Source organism: Elgaria multicarinata, chromosome 9 (assembly GCF_023053635.1).
Source record: "Elgaria multicarinata webbii isolate HBS135686 ecotype San Diego chromosome 9, rElgMul1.1.pri, whole genome shotgun sequence".
Lineage (NCBI taxonomy): Eukaryota > Metazoa > Chordata > Lepidosauria > Squamata > Anguidae > Elgaria > Elgaria multicarinata.
In genome coordinates, this window is record NC_086179.1 from 40075231 (window position 1) to 40098551 (window position 23321).

A 23321-nucleotide genomic window follows, 5' to 3' on the forward strand; every position below is an offset into this window, starting at 1 on the left:
TGGTCCATGTCAACAAGCCACTTCTAGCAGTTTTCATTTCCACCTGGAGCAGATCTTCCGTAAAGCTTAATTGCCCATTCAGGAGCAAGCCACCCCCAAAATACTGTGCATAACAACAGGGAACAACATCCTGTTGCTGTGGAAATTAATTCCTACCCACCCACCAGCCCCAGCTACTGTGCGGACTGCAGCTAAGCTCATCCCTTGTGATAAAAAAGTCCTGGCATTATTCCCTGGCTCTGCTACCCCACAAGTGAGACAAGGGGGGGATCCGCACGTCACTCCCAGAGTGCTTCTATGCGACCCCAGTGCACCCCGAAAACGATAGTCTGACTTCCCTGTAAAAGAAACGAAGAAGAGCCGTCCATGCCGCCGCCACCAACAACGACGAGGAGAGCTCTCCGCCAGTGAGGAGAGCTCGGCAAAAGAAGGCGGGGTGAAGAGCGGAAGAAGCTCTCTACCCCGCCTTCTTTTGCCGAGCTCCCCTCGCCGGCGGAGAGCTCTCCTTGTCGGCGGCGGCGGCATGGACGGCTCTTCCTCGTTTCTTTTACAGGGAAGTCAGACTATCGTTTTCGGGCTGCACTGGGGTCGCATAGAAGCGCTCTGGGAGCGAGGTGCGGATCCCCTTTGTGTCACATCAGCCGGAGGCAGCACATTTGGACTCTGAGCCTGGCTGGGTCCCATACAGAGTGAGAGCATGGCCCAGAGTCCCCTGGGCCCTTAAAACAAGTTGAAGCTCCAGCAATGCCGGAGCTTGCCCACCACCAGCCACATTTGGAGCCTCAAATCGATCTGCAATTCATATGAACTAAGAGAAAGAAGCAATGTCTCCATTGGGAGAGCTGATGTATAGGTTACTCCCTTTCAAGAAACAAGATGACTCCCATGAGTGATTCTGGTGATCTCAGTGCATATGCAAATCTCTGATGGCGAAAAAGACAAAACACTTTTTCCCCCTTGTGGAGTCAGTGGATTGAACCCCTCTGGAATCTGGTTCTGCAATTCATAGCTCAGTTGTATTATAGTAACAACATCATCACCATAAAAGGAATCAATTGCAGGTGTAGCTTTCTTGAGGCCTTTCCTAAGAAGTCTCTGCAGAGTGCAAACAAACCACCATGTAACTAGCCAGAAATCCAGACGGCCTCCCTGTCCAGGGTCAAAGCAGAGGACCCAACTTTCCATAGCAGCCCCACACTCCTGCCACTTCTCTCAATCCTTTTGTTCTGCCATTTGCCAGACCTTCAAATCCAGACCTTCCTGTTTGCTTTCTCTCCCAAAGGGCAGCCTTGTCAATTCTCCTGCCTTTCACATGCACCCCTTTACCCCGAAAGAGCTCTTCAAATCATCTCACCTTGTGAGCAGAATCGATAAATTTGATCCTGGAAAGAAAGCGCCTCAATTCCCCACGATTGATTTTGGGATCTGCCTCCTTCAGGGGCACCTCTCGGCTCTGAGTCATTAAGGCCCACCTCAGGCGCAGTTTGCTGACTGACAGAAACCCGGGCTGGTGTTCAGAAGTAGGGCTCGTGGTCACGGTGATGTAAAATGCATCTTTTTGAACATCATTGATGCCAACTAGAAGAATGCAAGGGGGGGGGAAGACTGGTGAACACAAAGTAACTCCACATATTCACATCTGACACTCAGACTAACTTCCACTCACTGTTTCTAACTGTGTAACAGGCTTGGCTTCTAGTTACAGTTACAATCTAGGCATCGTATTCAGCAGCCTGAAACTCTGCAAGGAACAAGCATCTCTGCAGAGCTGATACAAAGGCTGCAATCACAACTGGCATATTTGACTCTGGTGAATGACTCTCTCTGTGCGGTTACAAAAACCCAGAAACAAACCCAGCAATACGAAAATGAAGAACTTGTGGCCTTGAAACCTTAGCACACTTCATAACAACAGGAGTCACATACAAAATATGAAATGCAAACCCATTTCAAAAAAGGCAGCCCCTGTCCTTAGAACCAGATAAGGTGCCTAGAAAAACGCAACTTCAAAATCCTGGGATTCTCGACCGCCTAACTGTGCAGTGGAGTTTTACTGGAAATGGGCAGGGTGTTGCATCGCTGCGGCCGGAGCAGCGCCCTGTGTTCGGCGAGGAAGCCACTGCTGGCTGGTTCGCTCCACTCCTGTCAAAGAAGGCCTGTATGGCAGGCACCCATTCTCTTACTCTGTGCTACTCCTGCTGTTGGCTTGGAAGCCAATTGAAGCTGGGCACTACAAGGAGTCCACAGATGGAAAGAGTCTCAGTCCTAAGATTCAGGTGATCCAATTCCGTGCCAGTAGCTGCAATTTAGCTCCAAGATTTGCTGCATTCCCTCTGCCTGGGAACACGCTGCTGAGGAAGGCCATCCCTTGGAGCCTCCCAACAGTTACTCCACTTTTCTGCCGACAGCCCTGCCTGTGATCCCACCTGTTTCCAGTCTTGCCACCTCTTCAACTGAAGGGGTGGAAGGGTGGGCTTCACCAGCTCTTGGCCTGGGGCACCTGGTCCCTAGGCACCAGCTTGGTAGAATGATCCATGGCCCCTTGTCCTGATGCCATCAGCCAGTGCCAGCTCCCGGTTTGGAGGGAGTCCTTCAGCTGGGTGATCTTAGGGCTCCCCTCTCCCTCTTCCTCCCTCTTCCTCTCTCTCTCTCTCTCTCTCTCTCTCTCTGTCTGGAGCGCCGCCTCCTCTCCAAGGCACTGCTTCCTCTTCACTCACTTCGCCCTCTGGGCTCAATCTGCACAATGTAAGTAGAGGAAGCTTCTCCGTCTCCGCACTCTTGTCATTGCTTGCGTGCTCAGAGGTGTCAGATGAACAGGCAGCAACAGGAAAGAGGTGAAGGAGAAGCAGGGCCACGAAGCTTCCAAGAGTGGCCATGGCCCCCTAATGTTATGTGGGACATGGCAAGTGCCCAACAATGCCTACCCCTGCCCTGACTCCGGCCCTGCCATTAGCAGCGCATCACTGTCTTTGCACTGCATTGTACTCACAGCATGCACAAGAGGCAACTGCAGGCCCAGGATCCACTCCCAGTCCCAGAACAGCACCATGAGCTGTTACCTTCTGCCAGCTTGATGGGTTGCTGGCACAGTTTTTAGTTGAACTATAACTGTATAAATCCCTATTGTCTGGGGATGATGGGCACTGTAGTCCCACACATCTGGAGAACACTAGGTTGGGGAAGGCTGTTCTACTGCTGTAGAAGGCAGTGAAAAAATCAGCAACCCACTTCTCTCTGAAGACTCTCTGATGTGTCTATCAGCCAGGCTCTATGCACAAGGGGAAAGACAAATATTTTAACCAAGAAGCTTAAGCACCACAAGAAACCTAGAAAGGAAGAAAGCAAAACCATCATTGCCCATCAGAAATTGGGAGGGCCTTATGCACCCATTTGCACTTGCTCCATTTGCACGCACAGGACATACTCACTGGATGAAGCAGTCACTGTGCCTGTTGTATTACTCAAGTCCAACAGGACTGTAGGGAAAGTGGGATGGAGGAGATAAAGATGGTGGACTCTTGGGCTGGGCTCCTGCAACAACAACAACAGCAACAGTATGAATTACCCATTTCCTCCAAAAATTTCTGGGATTTGCAAGAGGTTGGATTCTGCCTAAACTATTCATACTTTAGTCCCATTGAAATCAATGGGACTTAAATGAGTCATGCCTATGTTGTCCCACTGATTTCAATGGGAATAAAGTGTGACTAACTTGGTCTGGATCCAACCCTATGGATGATGCGGGCAGCAAGGGGGGCGGTGTCTCCTAATTGTGAAACTTTCACTTTCACTTAAACTCAGACCATAGTACTTATGGGGTTGCCTCAAACCATTTTCAGCTTCAAGAGGGGTAGCCAGATTAGTCATCCCACCCAATGTGGTGGATTTTCAAAATGGAAACTAAGTTTTCTGCCTTTAGGACATCGCTCATCTTCTCTTGTATTCTGACAACCGGCACTGCACCTATCAGGTAGAACTCAGCCAGTACTAAAGAAGAGACTGGGGGGCACAAGAAACAGTCGGCATTGGCCTCATGCTTATAGAATTCCCTCCATTGGAAGATCCATATGGCCCTTCTACTCTGCTGGCTTTTAATTGGACCCTGCACACTTTTTTATTTCAAACTGGTTTTTTGTATGTGGTGCTCTACTGTTTTAACAGCTGCTGTTTTAATGTCAAAACATTGTAAACGTTTTTGGATGAAATTTTGATTTTATTGATATCAGATTTATCATGTATTATGGTTTGGATGTAATGCACATTGGGAGGATGTTGCACTGAGAGCAGCGTATAATTTTAAATGAATACATGCGTAAATAAATAAGACTGGGAACAACATACATAAACAGGGCCAAATTTGCTCAGTCCAAAAATCTCTTTTACTTCCTGGAAATACAGGAAGGAAAAAGGGGGGGGGGAAATGCCTCTAAGCATGTGCAGAATGTCTTTCCCTGTAACACTGCCTGTCCCCAAACATATCAAATTTAAGGAGCATGGCTCTCAGGGCAGATGGCATGGCAGCCAACCAAGCTTGAGGCAGCGCTCCTCTGTTTTATAGGAAGGGCACATGACACAAAGTCTCCTTTTAGCATGGGGGAACTGTACTCTCACTTACCAAGCTTTTTAGGAGAGATTGCTTTTCATTAGCCCAGAAGAGAAAGATGGATTTTTTGTCCAGAGTCATCACTGACAGTGCATCTGATCTTTTCATGTGACACGGCAGCTCATAGCTCCAGATGGGGAGGCCAGACTTACCATCCACCACCAGCAACTGAAAGCAGAGAATCCCAGAGTGAGCACAATGATGAGGGAAAAGACAATGAAAAAGAGAAAGCGAGAGATGGAATCAGGAGGGTTAAAAATGGATTATAGATATGCAAAGGAAATATACCTTTGATTAGCAGGTGCAGGGCAGGAGGGGGAGGGAATAACAGGGGATGGCTATCCTTTCTATGCCCCATTTATCACCTCCCTGGAACATCAGGAAAATATATTCTTTCTCACTTTTAAAGTCATTACACCAGGTTCCATTTCAAGGAAGCTCTCAGAAGCCACTTTCCAGCGGTGGGCAAAGGAGTGGAAGCTGGTGGCTCCAATGCCAGTGGGGCGATGAACCCGCTCTGAGTTTCAGTGAGAACCAGTCAGAACTCTAAAGCAGCTATCTAGCTCCTTTAGAGTTCTGAATGAAACCCAGAGTGGATTCAATGCTCTACTAACGTCAGAGCAACTAGCCGCACTGGGGCAGGGCCAATGGAGGTAGGGCCAAACTTCAAAATAAAGTGCCCTCCTATTTGAGTTTCAAGCTCTTACTGCCAGTAGCTGAGTCTTGGGGGAGGCATTTTAACCTTTTAAAATGGGGATGAAACTGCACAAAACTGGGAAATGAGTGGTTAGGGGAAAGAGGCATGGCCATCTGGAGAACCTTTGGGCCGGGAGGCTAGACTGGAACCCCAGGAGGGCTGGACTGGGCGCCCAGGCTTGAGGTTCTGTATCCCTCTATTACACAAAGGAAGGTGCTTGAATGCTGAACTTTATCACTTCAGATTACAGGTGGGAAGACAAAGCTTTGAATGCTTCTATACATACAACGCTCCCTGCATGTAGTAAACTAGCATATAGAGAGGGCTATGAACTCCTCCCACTCCCACCTCCCGCCTGTCTCACTCTCTGATGTACTGGTTTACTACATTTAGCGTGGTGCATTAAAAAATATGGCTCCCTCCCACCCCCAACCTGCAGTCTAAAGTTCTGAAGTCTGCCAACTCAGTCTACCACCTCAGGGCCAAACTACATGACATGTTCAATGAAAAGATGGATTAAATGCACACCTTTTTTTAATGCAAATAGCAGCAATTGGGTGGGCGGGATCTGAAAATTGTCAGGATCAGTTCTGAACTGTGTTGCAGTTGTAAAGAAAATACCTCCTCTGCAACCAGAGAAATACCTTCTCTGTTTGCTTTTCCTCCCAACGCAAACAGCAGCTCCAAGTGATTTTCAACAGGACCACATCAAAGGAGGAAAGGGTTAAATTACACACACACACACACACACACACACACACACACACACCTGCTTTGTAATCCTGACAATTATCACACACACACACACACATTCGCACTCCGTGGCTGCTATTTGCATTTTTAAAATGTACATATGAAAGGCAAAGGTGCTTCTACTGTCAATGTCTAATGCGGTCCTCAGTCTCCAGAATGGGTAAAACATCTTTTAGTCAATTACGTCCAGCCATTGCTTATGAGGAGACTTATGGCTACCTTCAAAAACATGCCAGTGTTACCACTTGATACAGTGAACATAGGTAAAATGTAATCTGCGTCATTGAGCTGCTCTCTGATCCGCCCTAACCCTACAGTAAGCCCCATGGAATATGACTGGAATTGCTTCTGCGTAGGTACAGACGGGATTGCTCTGTCAGAGAGAGAGAGAGCGCCAATGTACCTTTTTTGTGATATTGTTTCCATTCTGTGCTTGAAGCATGAAGTCCAGGGTTTGATCATCACTGAAGTAGCCTGGAGCGGGCTGGCTGCAAAAGTGAAGAAAAGCAACAGTCAGAACCAAAGAGGAACAAAGAAGGCAACCTGAATGGCCGGGTCCACGCCGCCAGGGATCACCTCCCTTTCACAGCTGCATTCCTACAAGCCCAGGGTTTGCCAAAACAGGCTAGGCTGCTCATCCATCAAGGATGCAAGCCTGGCCTGGGCAAGGGCCATTTGTTGGTGCCGTTGCAGGGAGTTCACTTCCCCCTCCCTGCCAGAAAGGATATTCAGCGCCAATGCACAGATGCCCTGGACTGCGGAAGGCAGGGGAAAGACTGCTCTGGCCCCATCGGCTGGCCAAAGGAACAAGAGCCTCAAGTGGAACACCAGAAAGGGGAGATCAGCCTGTGCTAAAGCGCATTTGAGTGCCCACTTTTTGCTGACTTATAGTTCTGGCCTTGAAACACTGATCTTGCTCCTCTTTCTTTACCCTCCACTCCCCTTCTCTTGAGTGCCAGGTCATTTTACTTAGTAAGCCTGATGACAGGGCTTCTCTCACATTTTTTGATTGCTGTGAACTGCTTTGGGAGACCATAATTAACTGAAAAGTGGGATTAAAAGGTAGTAAAGAAAAGAGAGAAAAAGAGAGAGAGAGAAAGACAGAAAAGCACTCTAAAAACAATGGTTCACCAGTACATCCTCTGTGTTGATGCCATTGGTTCATCACCATGAAGCACCATGTTTTATTGCCTTCCTTCTTTGCATGCATATGTTTTATTAACAAGCGTGACATTCTCCACACCTTTAAAAATGCACCAACATCTCTGTAACCACCAATATAAATTTCATATAATCATGTGCATATATGTACTAAAGGTTGTAAAAAATTATTCTATTTTTATTTTGCTCTTCCTCCCCATTTTATCCTCTCAACAACCCCTTGAGGTAGGTTTGGCTAAGAAATATAGATAAATACTAGAAAATCACCCCGTGAGCTTCTTGGCTGAGTCGGGATTTGAACCCGAGTCTCCTCGCTCCTAGTCCAACATTCTTAACCACCACACCAACTGTGGCACACTAGTCATTATGAGTTACAGGGTTGGTTCACACATGCACGTTCATCAGCCTCCACTGAAAATAACTGTCCTGGAGGTGATACGAACACTCTGTCTGGGGAGTTTGGTCTTTGGTGGCACTTCCATAATCAAATAATGAACATCTGCACCCTCACCCATAGATTGGGCACTATGAAGTCTGTGGAAACCAGTGGAGGCTGGTGGCTCTGATGTCAGTGGGGTGGTGAATCCACTCTGGGATTCAGTCAGAGCCAGTCAGAATTCTAAAGGAGCTATCCAAGGTGCTTTGCTGACATCGGAGCCACCAGCCTCTTGTGGTGGAAACCAAAACAGAAACCTCTCCAAATGCTACCCACACTGGATGGTCCACAATGGTCCCATTACCACCCCCATCCGATAGGGTTTATGGTCTGCATATGGCCCACCTATCAAGAACAAGGCCCCCAAGGCGGCTTACATCATCATCATTATTATTTTTAAAAAGGCAATACACAATAAAATAACAATAGTAAAACAGAGAGCTAAAACAACTTGGAGCACTGACAAAACAAACTATAATAGCAGGAGAATAATTAAAGTAAGCCAAATGGCTAGCAAAGCAGGAACATCTTCCCTGCTCACCTGAAGGCCAAGACAGAATGAGCCTGGTGGGCTTCCCAAAGGAGAGAGTGCACAACCTTGGTGCCTGGGAAAGGGGTAGGTAGTCTTGGTAGGAAGGGAGGTCTATGTAGCTGGAGGCCCTGTATGGGCTGAAGGTCCAGCATGTGTTCTCCATTTCCATATTTGTATTTACTATTTATTTATTTATTTATTTATTTATTTATTACATTTTTATATCGCCCAATAGCCGAAGCTCTCTGGGCGGTTCACATTTTATTACTTCTTTTCTTTTTTACTTACTTTGATTTCAGAGAGTCAGTTTAAAGGAGTTTGTACATGTAAATACGAATGTTAAACATTGTGATCTTAAAAAGAAACCCAGCCATCAAGCGCTCTGAGGTGGGCCTTTGCACAGATTGAGGAGAAGGGCGTCCTATAGCTGTGGGTCAGCTGTCACTCCTATCCCATGGTCTGGGCCCCAGAGACAGAATGACAAGGAGGGCCTCTGGAGGGTACGTGAGCATGCAGGAGAAGCAGATACAGCAAAGACCAAAACAAAGCCCAGTAACCTGTCAATGTCCGGCTGCTGTAGATTCCAGCGTGGCTCCAGGTCTTGTCCCCTCAGTAAGGTCAAACCGTGCTTAGTAGTGACAAGAAGATCACTGCAGTTGCCATCTGGAGACTTTACTGCCTGCAGGAACTCAACACCACCACTGGGGAGGCAGAGAGCAAAAGTAAGGAGACGGTGCAACTCCCTTTTAGCATACTTATCAACCCAGACGTAACCCGACACAGCAAGTGTCAGAAAGAGCAGTTTCTAAGGAGTTCCCCAAGCACATTTCGACACTACACATTGTGGCCTACGTCCGAGCCTCAGCCAGAGGCCGCTGAGCTAAGACTCCGGAAGACAACACATTTTACAGTGGAGAAGGGACAGCATCCCACCTGTAAATGTCAATGACCTCTGACAAATTGAGCGATCGGCGTTTCTCCCACTCTAGCTCTCCTCGCTGCAGGACTGGTGGGAAGGTGTCGCGGTTTCTGGCCTTAGCAAATATATCCCTCAGAGCGACTGCTTGGACATTGCCTAGGTGACAGGGAGAAACAAAGACTGAAATTCTGATGAGGTTCAACAAAGCAGGTGTGTGGCAGGAAGGCGGGGAGATGGGAAGGGTAAAAGCACAAGGGCTGCTGGGGGGACATGCCAGCTTACTGCACTTCTGCGAAGGCCTTTGCCACACCAGCAGTCCAAGTGTGTCCCGTCCCCCAGATTCTAGCCATTACACGATAATCCTGCAGGGCTCTTTTCAGCGGATGCCCCAGCCTCCCTGACCTCAGACCCACTTGCATCTGGTCTTCAGGGCTCCCCACAGTGGGAAAGGCAAAACCTGAACATGTGCTTAGCAGTTCATATATCGCCTTCTGCACCAGAAGTCGAAGCACGATCCAGCCACATTCTAGTACAGCCTGGCTGGCAAGGGGATGCTAGGTGTTGTTGTCCAACCCATTTGGAGGGCATCAATAAAATACTCCTCCGAGACCTTTTCAGTGTCAACAAGGCATGATGCCAGAACAGGGCCTATAAAGGCACGTAAGAGGCTGTGTGCATTGGGGTCCCAGCCCCGCACGTGTCAGCCCCTCAGTCTCCAACCTCTCCATAGGAAGGCCAAGAATTTTTCCTTTTCCAGATCACAATTGCCCCCTTAGTGATTCAATTTCACTTTCTCACTACACCCAAACTAGATATCCTGTGGATTGTGGGGCGCAGGGCTGAAACCCCAGCCACCGCGATCCATCTAATCCTACCAGGGTATCATAGGACAAGCTCACTTTTTCTAGTCCCAATGCAGCTTAGAAATGACATCCAGGAGAAGTGGAAGGGACCCTTACCAAAGCCAAACAGGATGTAGATTGCTCCATGGCTGGTGATGTGAGCTTGAGGGCCAATCAGCTTTCCATTTCCATTGGTGCTAAACTTCACAGGCCCTCCCACGGGGCTTCCCGTTTTGCCTGACACCAGGATGAAGCACAAGTCCGGCTACAGAGGAGAGAGAAGGAATGTGGAATTGAGGCGGTGGACTTCCATGCATAAGGAGCCTCTTGGCCCCGCAGTGCACCATACGCTGTGCAAAAAGTAGCTCCGGCCGTGTGATGGCATTTGATGGCTGCTAGCCTGCGTCCTGCCAAATTGTGTCAGGATCGTAAAGCTCTTTGGCTAATTAACATGCTGAAGAGGGGCAGGTTGGCGGAATGGGGGACGTTAAAGGGGAAAGAATGATCCTCACCCCTCAGGGTGAAGGTCAGCTGGACAATTACAAAGGTTTCTGAGTTATCTACAATGCTTATATTTCACTCTGCTTTCTCGGTCCAGAGAAAGAAGCAAGGAAAAGAATGTGTATGGAAGACTACTTGTTATCCACCCATGATACTCTGTTACAGCCTTGCTCAACCCAGCCACTAGCTGGGGATGATGGGTAGTTGCAGCCCAACACACCTGGAGGGCACCGATTTGGAGAAGGCTACTCTATTGAGATCACATTCTCCTCCTTATTGCCACAGATAATGGATCATATATCATACCTGCGTTTCTCCAATGGCCAGGACCACCAAATCGCCAACCCTATCTCCATCCACATCTGGTACAGGAACAGCTGGAGCAGCCAGGGTTCCGCTGGGCAGGTGGGATGAGTCTAGTGTCCAAATGGGTTTCCCTACAGGATAACATGGAATTATGTCAGGGTTACCAGGAGGCAGAATTAGCGGGAGTCCACAGGAGAGATCTTTATGTGGTGGTGGGGAAAGAAGAAACAAGGAAGTCACTGCATGTCTCAAACTTTAAGAGCAGGTCAAACTCACCAGGCTGGAGACATACAGACAACAGAAAGGAAGTTCATGGCACTATAAACTGCTTGATTTTGACATTAATGTGTATCTCCAGCATTCCGGTAAATCTTTGTTGTGTTCTTTGTGGTTTTAAGTTATTTGTTTTTATGCTATGTTTTATTTGAAAATTTGTTTTTAGCCTGTGTTTTATTAGTGTTAGCCACCTTGAGCATCATTTTGGGTGAAAAAGAGGATATACATTTAACAAATAAATAAAATTTAAACCGTGAAGTTACTATAATCATGTATGGTGGGTTTGCTAGCTTATTCGTCAGCTGATTAATCATCCACACTTGTTGGGACTCACCTGAGGAAGCACTCAGAAGGCTGAGGAATTTTGAAGTCCCTGTGATGAGGCAGACCGGCTCTGCTGAGGACACAAGGTCCAAATCCTTACATTGCACACTCCGAATCTCCTCTTTAACATGACTGGACCACAGCGTGCTGCCGTTCATCCCCGAAAGGGCCATCACAGTGACCCATGGCTTGGAGACACCTGAGGACACAACGCATGCAAAAGGGCAGTCAGCTCACTTTGCAGAGAGAAAGGAATCTGCCAATGAGGTTTGATGCTGTCTTTGCATTTTTTATATGGCTGCTTCTGTCATCTCAAAAGTTCAGCCGGGAGTCCCAAAGCCCCACTTATGGCCCAATTCAATGCATGTTTCCTCAGAAGAGAAAGTCCCACTGAGTTTAATGGGAATCACATGCCCAGACAGGTACGCAGAGGAGCCAGCCTGAGGCCACAATCCTAAATGCATTTACTAAGCCAACTTTCCCCAACCTGGTGCCCCCCAGATGTGTTGGAGTACAACTCCCACCTTCACTGCCCATGCTGGCCAAGGATAAAGGGAGGTGTACCTGAGTACTTCTGGTGGCAACAGGTTGGGGAAGGCTGTGTTATTTTATTTATTGATTACATTTCTACATTGTCGAAGCTCTCTGGGGGGTTTACAACAATGAAAACCATGAAGTACAACACAATAAAATACAATATAAAAGTTTAAAACTACAGTATGAAATAAAAAATAAGAACCAAATAAAACCCAGCAGCACTGCAAAGATTTAAAATCCAGGAAGAGATTTAAAACAACAGAAACTGAGAGACAAAAATGCACAAGAACGTAAGAAGGTCTTCCCCTGGCGCCAAAGAGCACCAAGTAGATGCCAGACGAGCCTCTCTGGGAGGCTGATTCCACACGGCCATAAGCCACATGAAACTCAGTGAGGTTATCTCTCAGCAAACATCTATAGGGTCATGCTGAGCAGAAAAAAAGGGCAGCAATACGAGAAAACCTCCTACAGAATGCGTGCTGGACAGTACTGGGCACTTCCAGGATTTTCCAATGTGCAACTAGTCGCAGCCTTGAGTGAAGTGTTCTTCACAGTCTGTCAATACCGTGTCAATTATGGGATAATTGAGAAAACAAGCGAACCCATCCTCAAGCTGGCAGCTGAGGCCCAAGGGAATGGTCCCGCTGAAAAATGTCTTTTGAGATTTGTGTTCCAGCTCTTCCCCCTCTACGGCTCATCTGCGTTTTCCTGAGATGAGCAGCATATTTTATGAACATTTAAATATTTATTCTATTGAATAATCACATAAATAAAATTGAGCATAAAAGTCTCTGGCAGAGGGTGGAGTTCTCTGACTGAACGGGCTTTGGAAAATTCCAGAGACAAGCAGCACCACTGTCTTCCTTGCACCCTTTTTGCCATGTACCAACGTCCAGGCCACAGCCCTGTTTACCTTGTTTCCTAAAAACTCATGTCTATAGCAGGCCTTCCCAATCTGGTGCTCTACAGATGTTTTGGACTATAAGTTCCACCATCCTTGACCATTGGCATTGCGCCTACTACTTCAGAAATACACAAACTACAGTTCAATCGCCTTAGATGTGGTGTTACTTCATAGTTCCTCTCCCTTCAGTGATTTGCTCCCTGTGTTCAAGAAATGTATGGAGAGGGGGCGGGGCTGAACGGGCTGAATGTGCTGGCCCCGCCCCCAGTGTAAGCACCCCTGCAGTCCCCTGCCAGCTCCTCCCCTGCCAGCTACCCTACATACACACAGCTGTACACTCGTTGGCTCCCTCTTTAGATCTTACACACAGCACGCAGAGGTCGGGGAGTGTGTGGACCCAGTGGGGAATGGCAGCATTGCAGGTGGAGCCCTATTCCCCTCTTCACATGTTCTTTGAATGCGCAAAGCAAACGCATTCTGGTGTGTGTTTCTGTGACCGGCCAGAACATTCAACCACCACATTCTGTGATTCTCACTTGCCCAGGCTCTGCAGTCCACACAAAAGTTATCTTTGAAACACAGAGGCTGCCTTCCTCGCACCAAGTTGGTGCCACGCCGCCCCCTAACCCCACAGTATCCTTGCTGTTGGGAGATAGCAAATAATCTCTACTGGGGAGGCGGTTTGGGCTTTCTGGTGTCCATTAGGCTCACTGGGCCTGCCCCTTCCTCCTCCCCCCGGCTTATGATGACCAATGGGAGGTGGCCTTCTGCCCAGGAATGCCCCCAGGCCAGCGCCGGAACAAGGACAGCTGGCGGAAGAGCTGTGCTGACCTTGCTCAGGTATGAAAAGTTGGAGTAGGTCCCTGACTTTTCAGCTGCGGATCTTTGGATCTTTGCTCCGGGGTGGCTCCAAATCGGTGCTTGCGTCATATAACTGGTGCAGATTTGGAGCCACCCCCAGGCAAAGACAATGTATAGACAACCCCACAGTATAGAGTTACTATCTCCAAACTATCATAAGGCAAGCACAAAAATAGGGTGGGTCTGTTTTATTCATTCATTCATTCATTTCATTTCTATACCACCCAACAGCCAAAGCTCTCTTTAGCAGGATGACCTCGCTGCTATTCACCACTACAAGCAAACGCACATACACCCTCAAGCCCCATGAAACAGGTTAGAGGAAGCATTTGAAAATGCAGGTTGACCCTCTAATTAACGAGACAGCAGCAAGACATTCAAGTAATGCCTGGAGGGTGAAGAGTTTGGGTGCTCACGTGGCACATGGAGGATTGGGGCACTCATGTTCTCAAGCACAATTCTTATATACATTTCTGAGATCACACTAGGAACCTTAGTTGTAAGAGTTGGGGGGGGGAGGTCAGAAGTACAACCTCCAAACAATTTAATATTTCTCTCTCACACACACACACACACGGGTAGTCATTGAGCAAGTAATGGAATACGTCAGAACAGAGAATGATTGTATCTCTCCTCATCACAATCAATGACATAATATCTCCCATAAATATCAGTGACACAAGACACCATGAAATTCTAACAGCTATGGATGGTTTATCAGATATGTGTATGTGTGCATGTATATATCATATCACATTTCTCAGGTACAAAACACGAGCATTTAGACAGCTTGGAAATATCAGATACCTGAAACAAAACCTCTGCCTAGACAATGCCCATTTCAGCTGCATTCCATAAATGAAAGGCAAATGTGTATTGATTTCTTTTCCTTTCCCTTTTTAAAGCAACTGATAGTGTGGAAAGATTCGAAATCAAAAGAAAATGCCATCAAGAAATGGAGTAATCAAGGCCCTTCAACATGCAGGCAGACAAATGTCTCCATCTCTATCTCTGTCCAACAGGAGTTAATGGAAGATGTGAATAGTGTGCCATGTCAGTGTAATATGACTGTACACAGAGAAACCTTGTGCCACTGGTTTTGGGATTGACTGTGAGGCTTTGAATGCTTACCCAACACGCTAGCATTTTTTAGAGCTGTGAAGGAGAGCAGGATGTCGGGAAGACCATCACCATTTACGTCAAAAAGTTCTGGTGGAAACAGCACTCCACCTAAAGTATAAGGAGAAATAAGTTACTCTTCTATAACTTCCCCATCTATCCCAAGTGGGTCCTGGATGACCTAGAAATACAGTCATCTTCAACACCTTATGCTACCTGTGATATAGCTGCTTTCAACAGCTATGTCCAGTGAAACATACTTCTTCGGCACTCTCGATCAAGTGGCTTGAACTGACCCCTCTCAAGGCTATATTCCCAAGAGGCCTTTCACATGCTTTAGTCTCCAGTCTGAATATCGGTTTTCTCCACTACTCTGTAATATTATAAATATATGGAACAATTCAGATCATCAAATGCCCTCATGAATGGTTGAATGCACAACATACATCCAATATAAATTTAGCAAGGCTTTTTGAAGCCTCGTGCTTAAGATTTGCATTCCACCATATACATTTCTATATGAAGGGAAACGGGGGGGGGGGGGGGGGGGGAATGAATGGAAAACATTGTGTGTCCAAACTGGGCCTAAGTATCTTAAAATAGGATTCTACAGAAGGACAATCAGAGGTTAGTCACTGAAGCAAAGGTGTTGCAAGGTCAGTTTCCTTCTGTGATGAAGCGCCAAAATATCCTTCATTGCATTCCTTCGTTCTAGAACATCACAGCTCTATAGAAACACTGTTGCCTGTTTCAGGATGTAAAGTAAGGTAAGAAAATGTAGTACGGCCTTCCTGTTTTGGCTGGGAATTATGGGAGTTGCATTCCAACACATCTGGAGGGCATCAGGTTAGGGAACGGTGAGGTAGTAAGAATACTACTTAACTTTTGCCATTTTGATGTGGTTCTAAAAGGGGAAACGAGGGGATCGAAAGAGAAACTTTCTGCTTGTGTCCCCCCCTTCAAATGATATCACCAGCTACAGATATAGGTAGTATGGCAAGTGAAAACAGCATGAGAATTTTTTCTGAAGTGCAAGAAAGTAAGAAATAAAGCTGGATTAATCTCCTACTGAGGCAGATTCATTTAATGGACGTTAAACCATCAATTTAACTCATCAACTTGAGTGCCTCTGTTCAAATCATCAAATTTAATCAACCTTCCCGTGTGCGGTTCAGTCGCTTTCTAAAGATAAGCTCATTGGTATTAGTTACCTAACCATTAAAATACGTTGATTTCCATCTAAATAGAGCCTTTAGCCCTAGATCTGATCTGTGCTTTTGTTCTCCAGAAGGGTACACCCCACTATACTCCAAATCTTGCCCCAAAGGTAGAACTATGCATATTGTGACTGGCATCCAAATTAGATAAGTTTATGTACATTTGCACCATTGATTTCAAATTAAGATTTTGAATGTTGTGTTTACAGAATTCAAGACTGTAGTGCAAAAAGGCTATGTCTCTGGGTATAATTGGATTTGGCCTCAGTTTGCTTTTAGTAAACCGAGATATCACTGTTAAACCGGTACACTTAATGTACAAATAAAAGTAATTTGAAGTGATAGTTTACAGTCAGAAGCAGAATGGCTAGAGAATGGGGTGAGTAAAGGGGAGAAAGAAGATGGAGAAATTGATGTAGCTATTTATTTATTTAATTAGCTCTGGAGTTCCCAATGCAGCAGACCCACAGATGCCCCAGAACTGCCAGATATCTCCCTTGGTGCCCGCAAAGAGCTGATGACCCTCCAGAGTGTTGCATCTGTATATGTTGCCTGAGACGGTTGTGTTTGTGGGGCAGGAGGTGGGGGGAGTGTTGCCCAGTTTTATTTTTGTGTGCTTGTTTTGTGTGTGTGTGTGTGTGTGTGTGCGTGTGTGTGTGTGTGCGCGCGCGCAGTGTGAGTTTTGGATGGATGTTGCCTTGGGATTTGTGGGAGGGGAGGATTGGGGAAGAAGCTGCTGGGGGGGGTGCTTCTGGTTTGGGGGGAGGATATTGGCAGTGTTGGGCAAGGGATGATCCTGGGATTTTTGTGTATGTTTTCAGGAGGATGCTACCTAGGTTTTCTAAGGATGTCTTTTTGTTGGGGTGTGTATTGCTGTCTGGATGGGTGAGTGGGAGTGCTATTTCTCTGAGCATCACCAGTTTTCCCTATGGAAAATGGATACTGCGTATGACCAAATATATGGTTTGGCATCATATACTTGTCCATCTCAACCTCAGTTTCTTGGGCAAGTAACTTGTCTTTTGTAACTAGCCAAGCTCCCACAGCAGCCATTTTCTGCCATGTCCCCCCATGGCAAGCATTTTGTGATGGTGTCCATAACTGTTTCTCAAATTTGTCCCCAAAAAAGCCACATTTGAAGACCCCTGAATTGGATTTATATCCCACCTTCCTCCAGAGAGCTCAAGGCAAAGTAACTGGTTTTTAACTTCACAACGAAGTTAAAACAACGACATTATGAGGTAGGTTAGGCTGAGAAATAGTAATTTGCCCAGGCTCAGCCAGTGACTCCATGGCTGAGGGGGGGATTTGAACCTGGTTCTTCTTAGACATAGTCCATCACTTTAACCATTAAACCTTGCTGGGTCTTTAATGCATGTGCTGCATTAGTGGTAAGACGTGTGGAAGACTCATTTCACTTACTGCTTCAGAACACCAAGGCTTTAGTTACAGCTCTGCAGGTGTTCTTTGGCTTACCCACCTTGTACTGGCCCTTGAATGATGATGATATTATTATTATTATTATTATTATTATTATTATTATTATTATTATCTTTTCTATACCGCCCCATAACCGAAGTTCTCTGGGTAGTTACATAAAGTTCAAACAATTAAAAGCAATATACAAAAATTAAAACCACAAAAACATGCAACATACACAAAAACATACATCTAAAATCTACTATAAACAACTTTAAGCTATGAACCTAAAAACAGATCCAGGATCAGTGCTCATCACATATTACTAAATGCCAGGGAGAAAAGTCTTGACCTGGCGCCAAAAAGATAGCAATGTTGGTGTCAGGCGGGCCTCATCAGGGATATCATTCCATAATTGGGGGGGGGGGGGCACCACTGAGAAGGCCCTCTCCCTTGTTGCCATCTTCTGAGCCTGCCTCGGAGTAGGCACTCAGAGGAGGACTTTAGATATATTTCAAGAAATTGGCATTAGACTCCTATATGTGGATGGTGGGCAACAATTAGCATACAGTTCTCTTTCTTCTCCATCAAATCCCTGACACTCTCTCCAATTAGGACAGCCACTCTATGAGCCAGGGCAGATCTGACCCTTCCAGATGCTTCTTACCTGCCTCTTGACCCAAGTTGCGAATCCAAGTATTATGCAAGTCTCTTGGAGGGCAAGGAATGAGAAACGCACACACTAGCACAAGGATCATGGAGACAACTACAGTGAGCAGAAAGATTGCCGTGCGCAAGTAAGGCATCAAGGAGTTGGCCGTCTTCTGCTCCAGACTACTGATGTTCTCGCTTGGATAGTCCTCTGACATCCCCTCGGACAGGTGCTGCTTCGTCATCCCAACCTCCACATCCGAGTCCACATCCTGCACCTCCCCCAGCGGACTCTTCCCGTTTTTGACTCCACCATTCTTCTGCAAGTTGAGCACCAGGTCATCTTCACTCTCGTCACTGTCAGCCTGGGTGAGGGGGTCATATTCCCCAAGGTCTGGGCTCTTTTTGCCTGCAAAGAGAAATGGGGAGAGATAATCAATCATGGCCGATGGGGAAGAGGGGGACTGAAGAACCTCTGGCATGTTCAGGTCCTGGAAAATGGTTTGTATGAAAAGGAGTCCAATTTTCAGGTGAGGGGCATGTTTGCTGGATAGAACTGATGATGTAAGAAAGCAGGAAAGGCCACTCTGTGTTTTGAAAGATTCAGTGCAAGAACAGGCAGAGTTCAATGGTTCATTTTTCCCCCAATTTAAAAAAAGATGATCTAATTTACCTCATTCCCTCTAATGCCTTCAACCTCCATAATGAGAAATGGTTCTCGTTGAAGCTACTGTGCTGTCATTTCATGATGAAACCTACACACACTGACATTCTGTCCTCTTACCCATCTTTCTGCTCAAAAATAAACCACCTCTTCCCTGTTTTCAAAGCACAATCGTTACAAAATCTCCCCACTTTCCAAAGTATTTAACTAACTCACCATATCCTAACTTTCATTAAGACTGGCTATTCAAATCACTTAGGACAGCCTTCCCCAACTTTGTGCCTTCCAGATGTGCTGGACTCCCACTCGCAGCATTGTGGCTGGAATTATGGATATAGTGGTCAAAGATCTCTGGAGGGGACCAGGCTGGAAAAACCTGAGCTAGGACTTGTTTACACAATGAAAAGGCCCCAGGTTTCTTTCAGAACATGGTGATTTCCTATTCTCACAAATCTGTGCCTCGATTACACATTGATGGGATCTCAAGTTGTTTTATCTGCATGCCATGTTGGCACTATTTTGGGTGACTGAAAGCATCATGGTAGTGTAAACTTCATCTGTCTGTGCCGGACCAAGATACTCCCTATGGTTATTTTAATATGGCTAATTGAGAGAGCAGTCCCAGGGACCACAGGATAGCTTGTAAAATCCTTCCAAGGTCTCCAACCTCCGAAGGGAGAGTCAGAGATCCAACCCCCCCCCGCCCCACAACCCCTTGCAGCTGGACTGGAAAAGTGACCTCAGAGGGCATTCCAGTGGGCAAGAAAGGGAGGAGTCCAGAGAGACCAGGATATGACTTATCCTGAGCCTCTTCCATCCTCCTTCCCTCTCTTCCAAAGTGTCCTTGTTATACGAACTGAAAAGACCATCTAGCAAAATCTACAGAACGGGAGGACAGGGAGGTGAAGATCGCCTTCATCTCTCCTCCTGCCCTACACTGGATGATCGGATGCCTCCGAGTTTGGGGGGCTTCTGATCACCGAGGGCGCAATTGCCAGAATTGTGCCCTGATCATGCAGAAATATTAAATTAGTTGCTTTGTTGTTGTTTATTCATTCAGTCGCTTCTGACTCTTCGTGACTTCATGGACCAGCCCACGCCAGAGCTTTCTGTCGGCCGTTGCCATTCCTAGCTCCCCCAAGGTCAAGTCTGTCACCTCCAGAATATCATCCATCCATCTTGCCCTTGGTTGGCCCCTCTTCCTTTTGCCTTCCACTTTCCCTAGCATCAGCATCTTCTCCAGGGTATCCTGTCTTCTCATTATGTGGCCAAAGTACTTCAGTTTTGCCTTTAATACCATTCCCTCAAGTGAGCAGTCTGGCTTTATTTCCTGGAGTATGGACTGGTTTGATCTTCTTGCAGTCCAAATTAGTTGCTGGATGCATGTTATTTCTGTGTTCAAAGACCTGAACTGGTATCCTACAACTTCCTGGATAAAATTCAAGAAGCTCCTATCTCAGCGCACAGCGAGAAAATGCAGCAAGCTGGCAATGCAGGAAAAGAGCAATCCGTTCCTGCATTGCCAGCATGCTTCTACTACACACAGCCCCAATCCCCCCATGTTTAAGCTCTTTCCTGTGAATCAGATGAGCAACAGGTGGGTGGGGCTGGGAGAGGAAGGCTGAAACCCGCACTCCATGCAATCTGGCCACCCCGCCCCATGCTGCTCAGCTGATCCATGGGAAACAGCAGAGGAAACAGCAGTGGGGGGGGCAGGAATGAAGGTGAGCTGGATGGGAGGCCTAGCAGGCCACATCTGGTCTACGGGCTATTAGTTCCTCACCACTGATTTACAGATTCAAAACTGCTGTTCTCCTTGCATTCTGTTAAAGTCTCCAGCAGCTCCTCTAGCAGCAGGTATATCGGCGTCATTCTATTATTTATTTATTTGTTCATTCATTCATTTCTATACTGCCCATTAGCCGAAGCTCTATGGGCAGTTCACAAAAAGCTCTCTGGGCAGTTTTAAATCTATGGGTTCAATGTTTTAGGAATTACCATTTATTTATTCAAAATAGTTATATACAACCTTTCATTATCAAAGGCACTCCAGTCATCAAGTATTGGCTCCACATCAAAAGCCCAGTGCTAGTGCTTCAATGACCAACAAAGGATACCTCATATTTTTTAGAAGAAGAAGATCAAACACCTTTGTGAAGCTGCAGAATTGGATTGGGGATGGGGCGTCTCCAGTCCATACCAATCATACATCCCTTCAAAAACTGTTGCCCACCAGCTACTAGTCTCCTACAGTTATTTTTAAGGGATCAGGGGGCAAGCCAATCATACAAAGGGATGGGTACAGGGAGATTTGAGAGCTTGGGATGAAAAGGGAAGTTTGAATCAGGGGAGTTTTCTGCTTAGCGGCCTGTTTTGGGCTTGGTCCTACACATGGCAGCTGCAGAATGAGGTTGCAGACCTCTGAAATGGCAGAACATGCTGCACCGTTGATTGAGGACAGCATTTTTGAAGGCTCCCTATAAAAACATCCATGGAAGTAAACAACAACAATAACCTAGCACATCAGAGGGAAGTTCTAATCCAGCCACTCCCTGTTGTGCTAGCTTTCTACTCACGGGGAGTTTTTCTACATAGGGACCATTCAAAAATGTGATGCCTACCTGTATTTTGAAGTATTAAAAGCCATTGAACCACCTCATTCTGCTGTGAATCATTTTGTAACCTGTTTTGGCTCCCCTACCTTGATAACTTGGAACAAGTATATTCAAGAAAGAACTGTAAATTTTATCCTGACTGCCTTGGTTATTTCTGAAGCCTTTTTTGTCTTGAAAAAGTCTAGTGATCAAAACACAACGGGGATTAACTTTTGTGTGTGTGTGTGTATGTGTGTGTTGCCTAAACAGCTCAGTTTAAAAACAAAACAAAAACGTGTTTGGGTTGGATGCAAGTGGATCAGTGTGTGGCGTTTTTTTGTTCTAGTATATAAAAAGGAATTGGAGAGAGCACACTTAGTTGGGATTTTGCTTTCATTATTTAAAATGGAAGCGGCAAATTGAGGAAGAGTTATAAGAGAGTGGAAGGAGGAAAATGGAAGAAAATGTTAAACTACTAGAACTCTCCCTGTGCCTACAGGATGGAACAACTTCCAGAAGAGTAGCTGCATTAGTCTGTTGCAGCCAAAACAACAAGAGTTACATACTAACACATTCTTTATGGCATCAGCTTTCATGGACTGTAGGCCACCTTATCAGTTCCATGAAGGCTGCTCGGTTTTATCCTGGTTGTGCTTTTATATTGTGTTTTTATACTGTTGTTTGCTTTATACTTTGAATTGTATTTGATGGTTTTAACTTTTCTGAACCACCCAGAGAACTTTGGCTATTGAGCGGTGTAGAAATGCAATAAATAAATAAAATAAATCAGTGTAGAAATGCAATAAATAAATAAATAAAATAAAATAAATCAGTGAACCTATCTATTGGAGAACCAGCTAGTGGCTACACTGTTCAAGCTCTTTGTTACTAACTGCTTACTAGTAACTACAACAACAAAGTCAAGGACTAACATAAGTAGGTCACTTCTGGCTCTCCAGATGTTTTGGCCTACAACACCCAGCATCCTTCACCATTGGCTATGCTGACTAGGGCTGATAGAAATTGTAGGTCAAAATGTCTGGAGGGCCACAAGTCGCCTACCTCTGGAGAGGTGGACAAAGGAGCCATGAGTTGGAGCCAAAGGTTCCCTTTCTCTGACAGAAGGTGTCTTCCTCCAGTGGAAGGAATCCATCTGGTTGGTTGGAGGAAAGGAAGGGGTTTTTGTTATGTTTTAAAATTATTATTAATTGTTTGAAAGTCATGCAGACTCCCACTCCACCACTGAAGGTCATGTCACCCCTCAATGTAATAAAAAGCTATTATTATTATTATTATTATTATTATTAATCAGCCGCAACAACAGCAGCATTTTTACCCTGCTCAATTGAAAAGGAGTAGCTTACAAAGGTTAATAATAAGACAATGATGTCCTCCAGCCTGGATAAAGGCACAATCCTATGCAAGTTTAGACAGAAAAAAGCAAAAACTCTCAGTATGCCCCAGCCAGCATACTGGGAGTTGTAGTCCTTTTTTCTGTCTAAACATGCATAGGATTGCACCCAAAAAAAACCACAACAAAAAGAAAGGAGATTAGAAGGGGGGAAGCAAGTTATCCACCCCCTAAGTTGTCCATTTCTCTTTCCTGTTTTTGATAGCCGATATAAAACTGACAAGCAGAAGCAGCAAGGTGTTCCCTTTCCTATCAACAGTCTCACCTGGAACTAGATAGAATGCTATGAGGGACTTCAAAGGAGTTTCGGCAAAGGGGAAACATGCAGGTGGGTTGCTCATTGCAGGATTATGCTAATAAGCCTGAATAAGAAGAAAGCAAACAACTAGGAAAAGGCTGGGTTGGATACAAAGGAGCACACATTGTTCTTTAAACCAAATTAAAAAAAAGGAGCACATGACTGCTTCCTTAATTAACAAGGTTTCATGGTGGATGGCTAAGCAGCTGTGATGGGGCCCTGTGGGCGATGTTAAGGCTTCTACAAACCAATGGAAGAGTGCCACATTGCCTTTCTCCTGAGTTTTGCTTTGCCAG

The 23321-nt window shown here is 45.9% G+C and overlaps 1 protein-coding gene across 2 annotated transcripts in view; it reads right to left on the reverse strand.

Moving 5' to 3' along the window:
* FAM234B (family with sequence similarity 234 member B) overlaps positions 1–23321 on the reverse strand; it is a 29420-nt gene that overhangs the window by 4171 nt on the left and 1928 nt on the right. For both annotated transcript variants that reach the window (XM_063133660.1, XM_063133659.1), the window contains exons 2-12: positions 18075–18467; positions 14784–14882; positions 11361–11549; positions 10751–10881; positions 10061–10208; positions 9116–9257; positions 8740–8883; positions 6457–6541; positions 4616–4771; positions 3429–3531; positions 1355–1578 (exon numbers count right to left, since the gene is read on the reverse strand). In XM_063133660.1, coding sequence (XP_062989730.1) covers positions 1355–1578; positions 3429–3531; positions 4616–4771; positions 6457–6541; positions 8740–8883; positions 9116–9257; positions 10061–10208; positions 10751–10881; positions 11361–11549; positions 14784–14882; positions 18075–18467 — 1814 coding nt within the window. The remainder of the gene's footprint in view (positions 1–1354; positions 1579–3428; positions 3532–4615; positions 4772–6456; positions 6542–8739; positions 8884–9115; positions 9258–10060; positions 10209–10750; positions 10882–11360; positions 11550–14783; positions 14883–18074; positions 18468–23321) is intronic.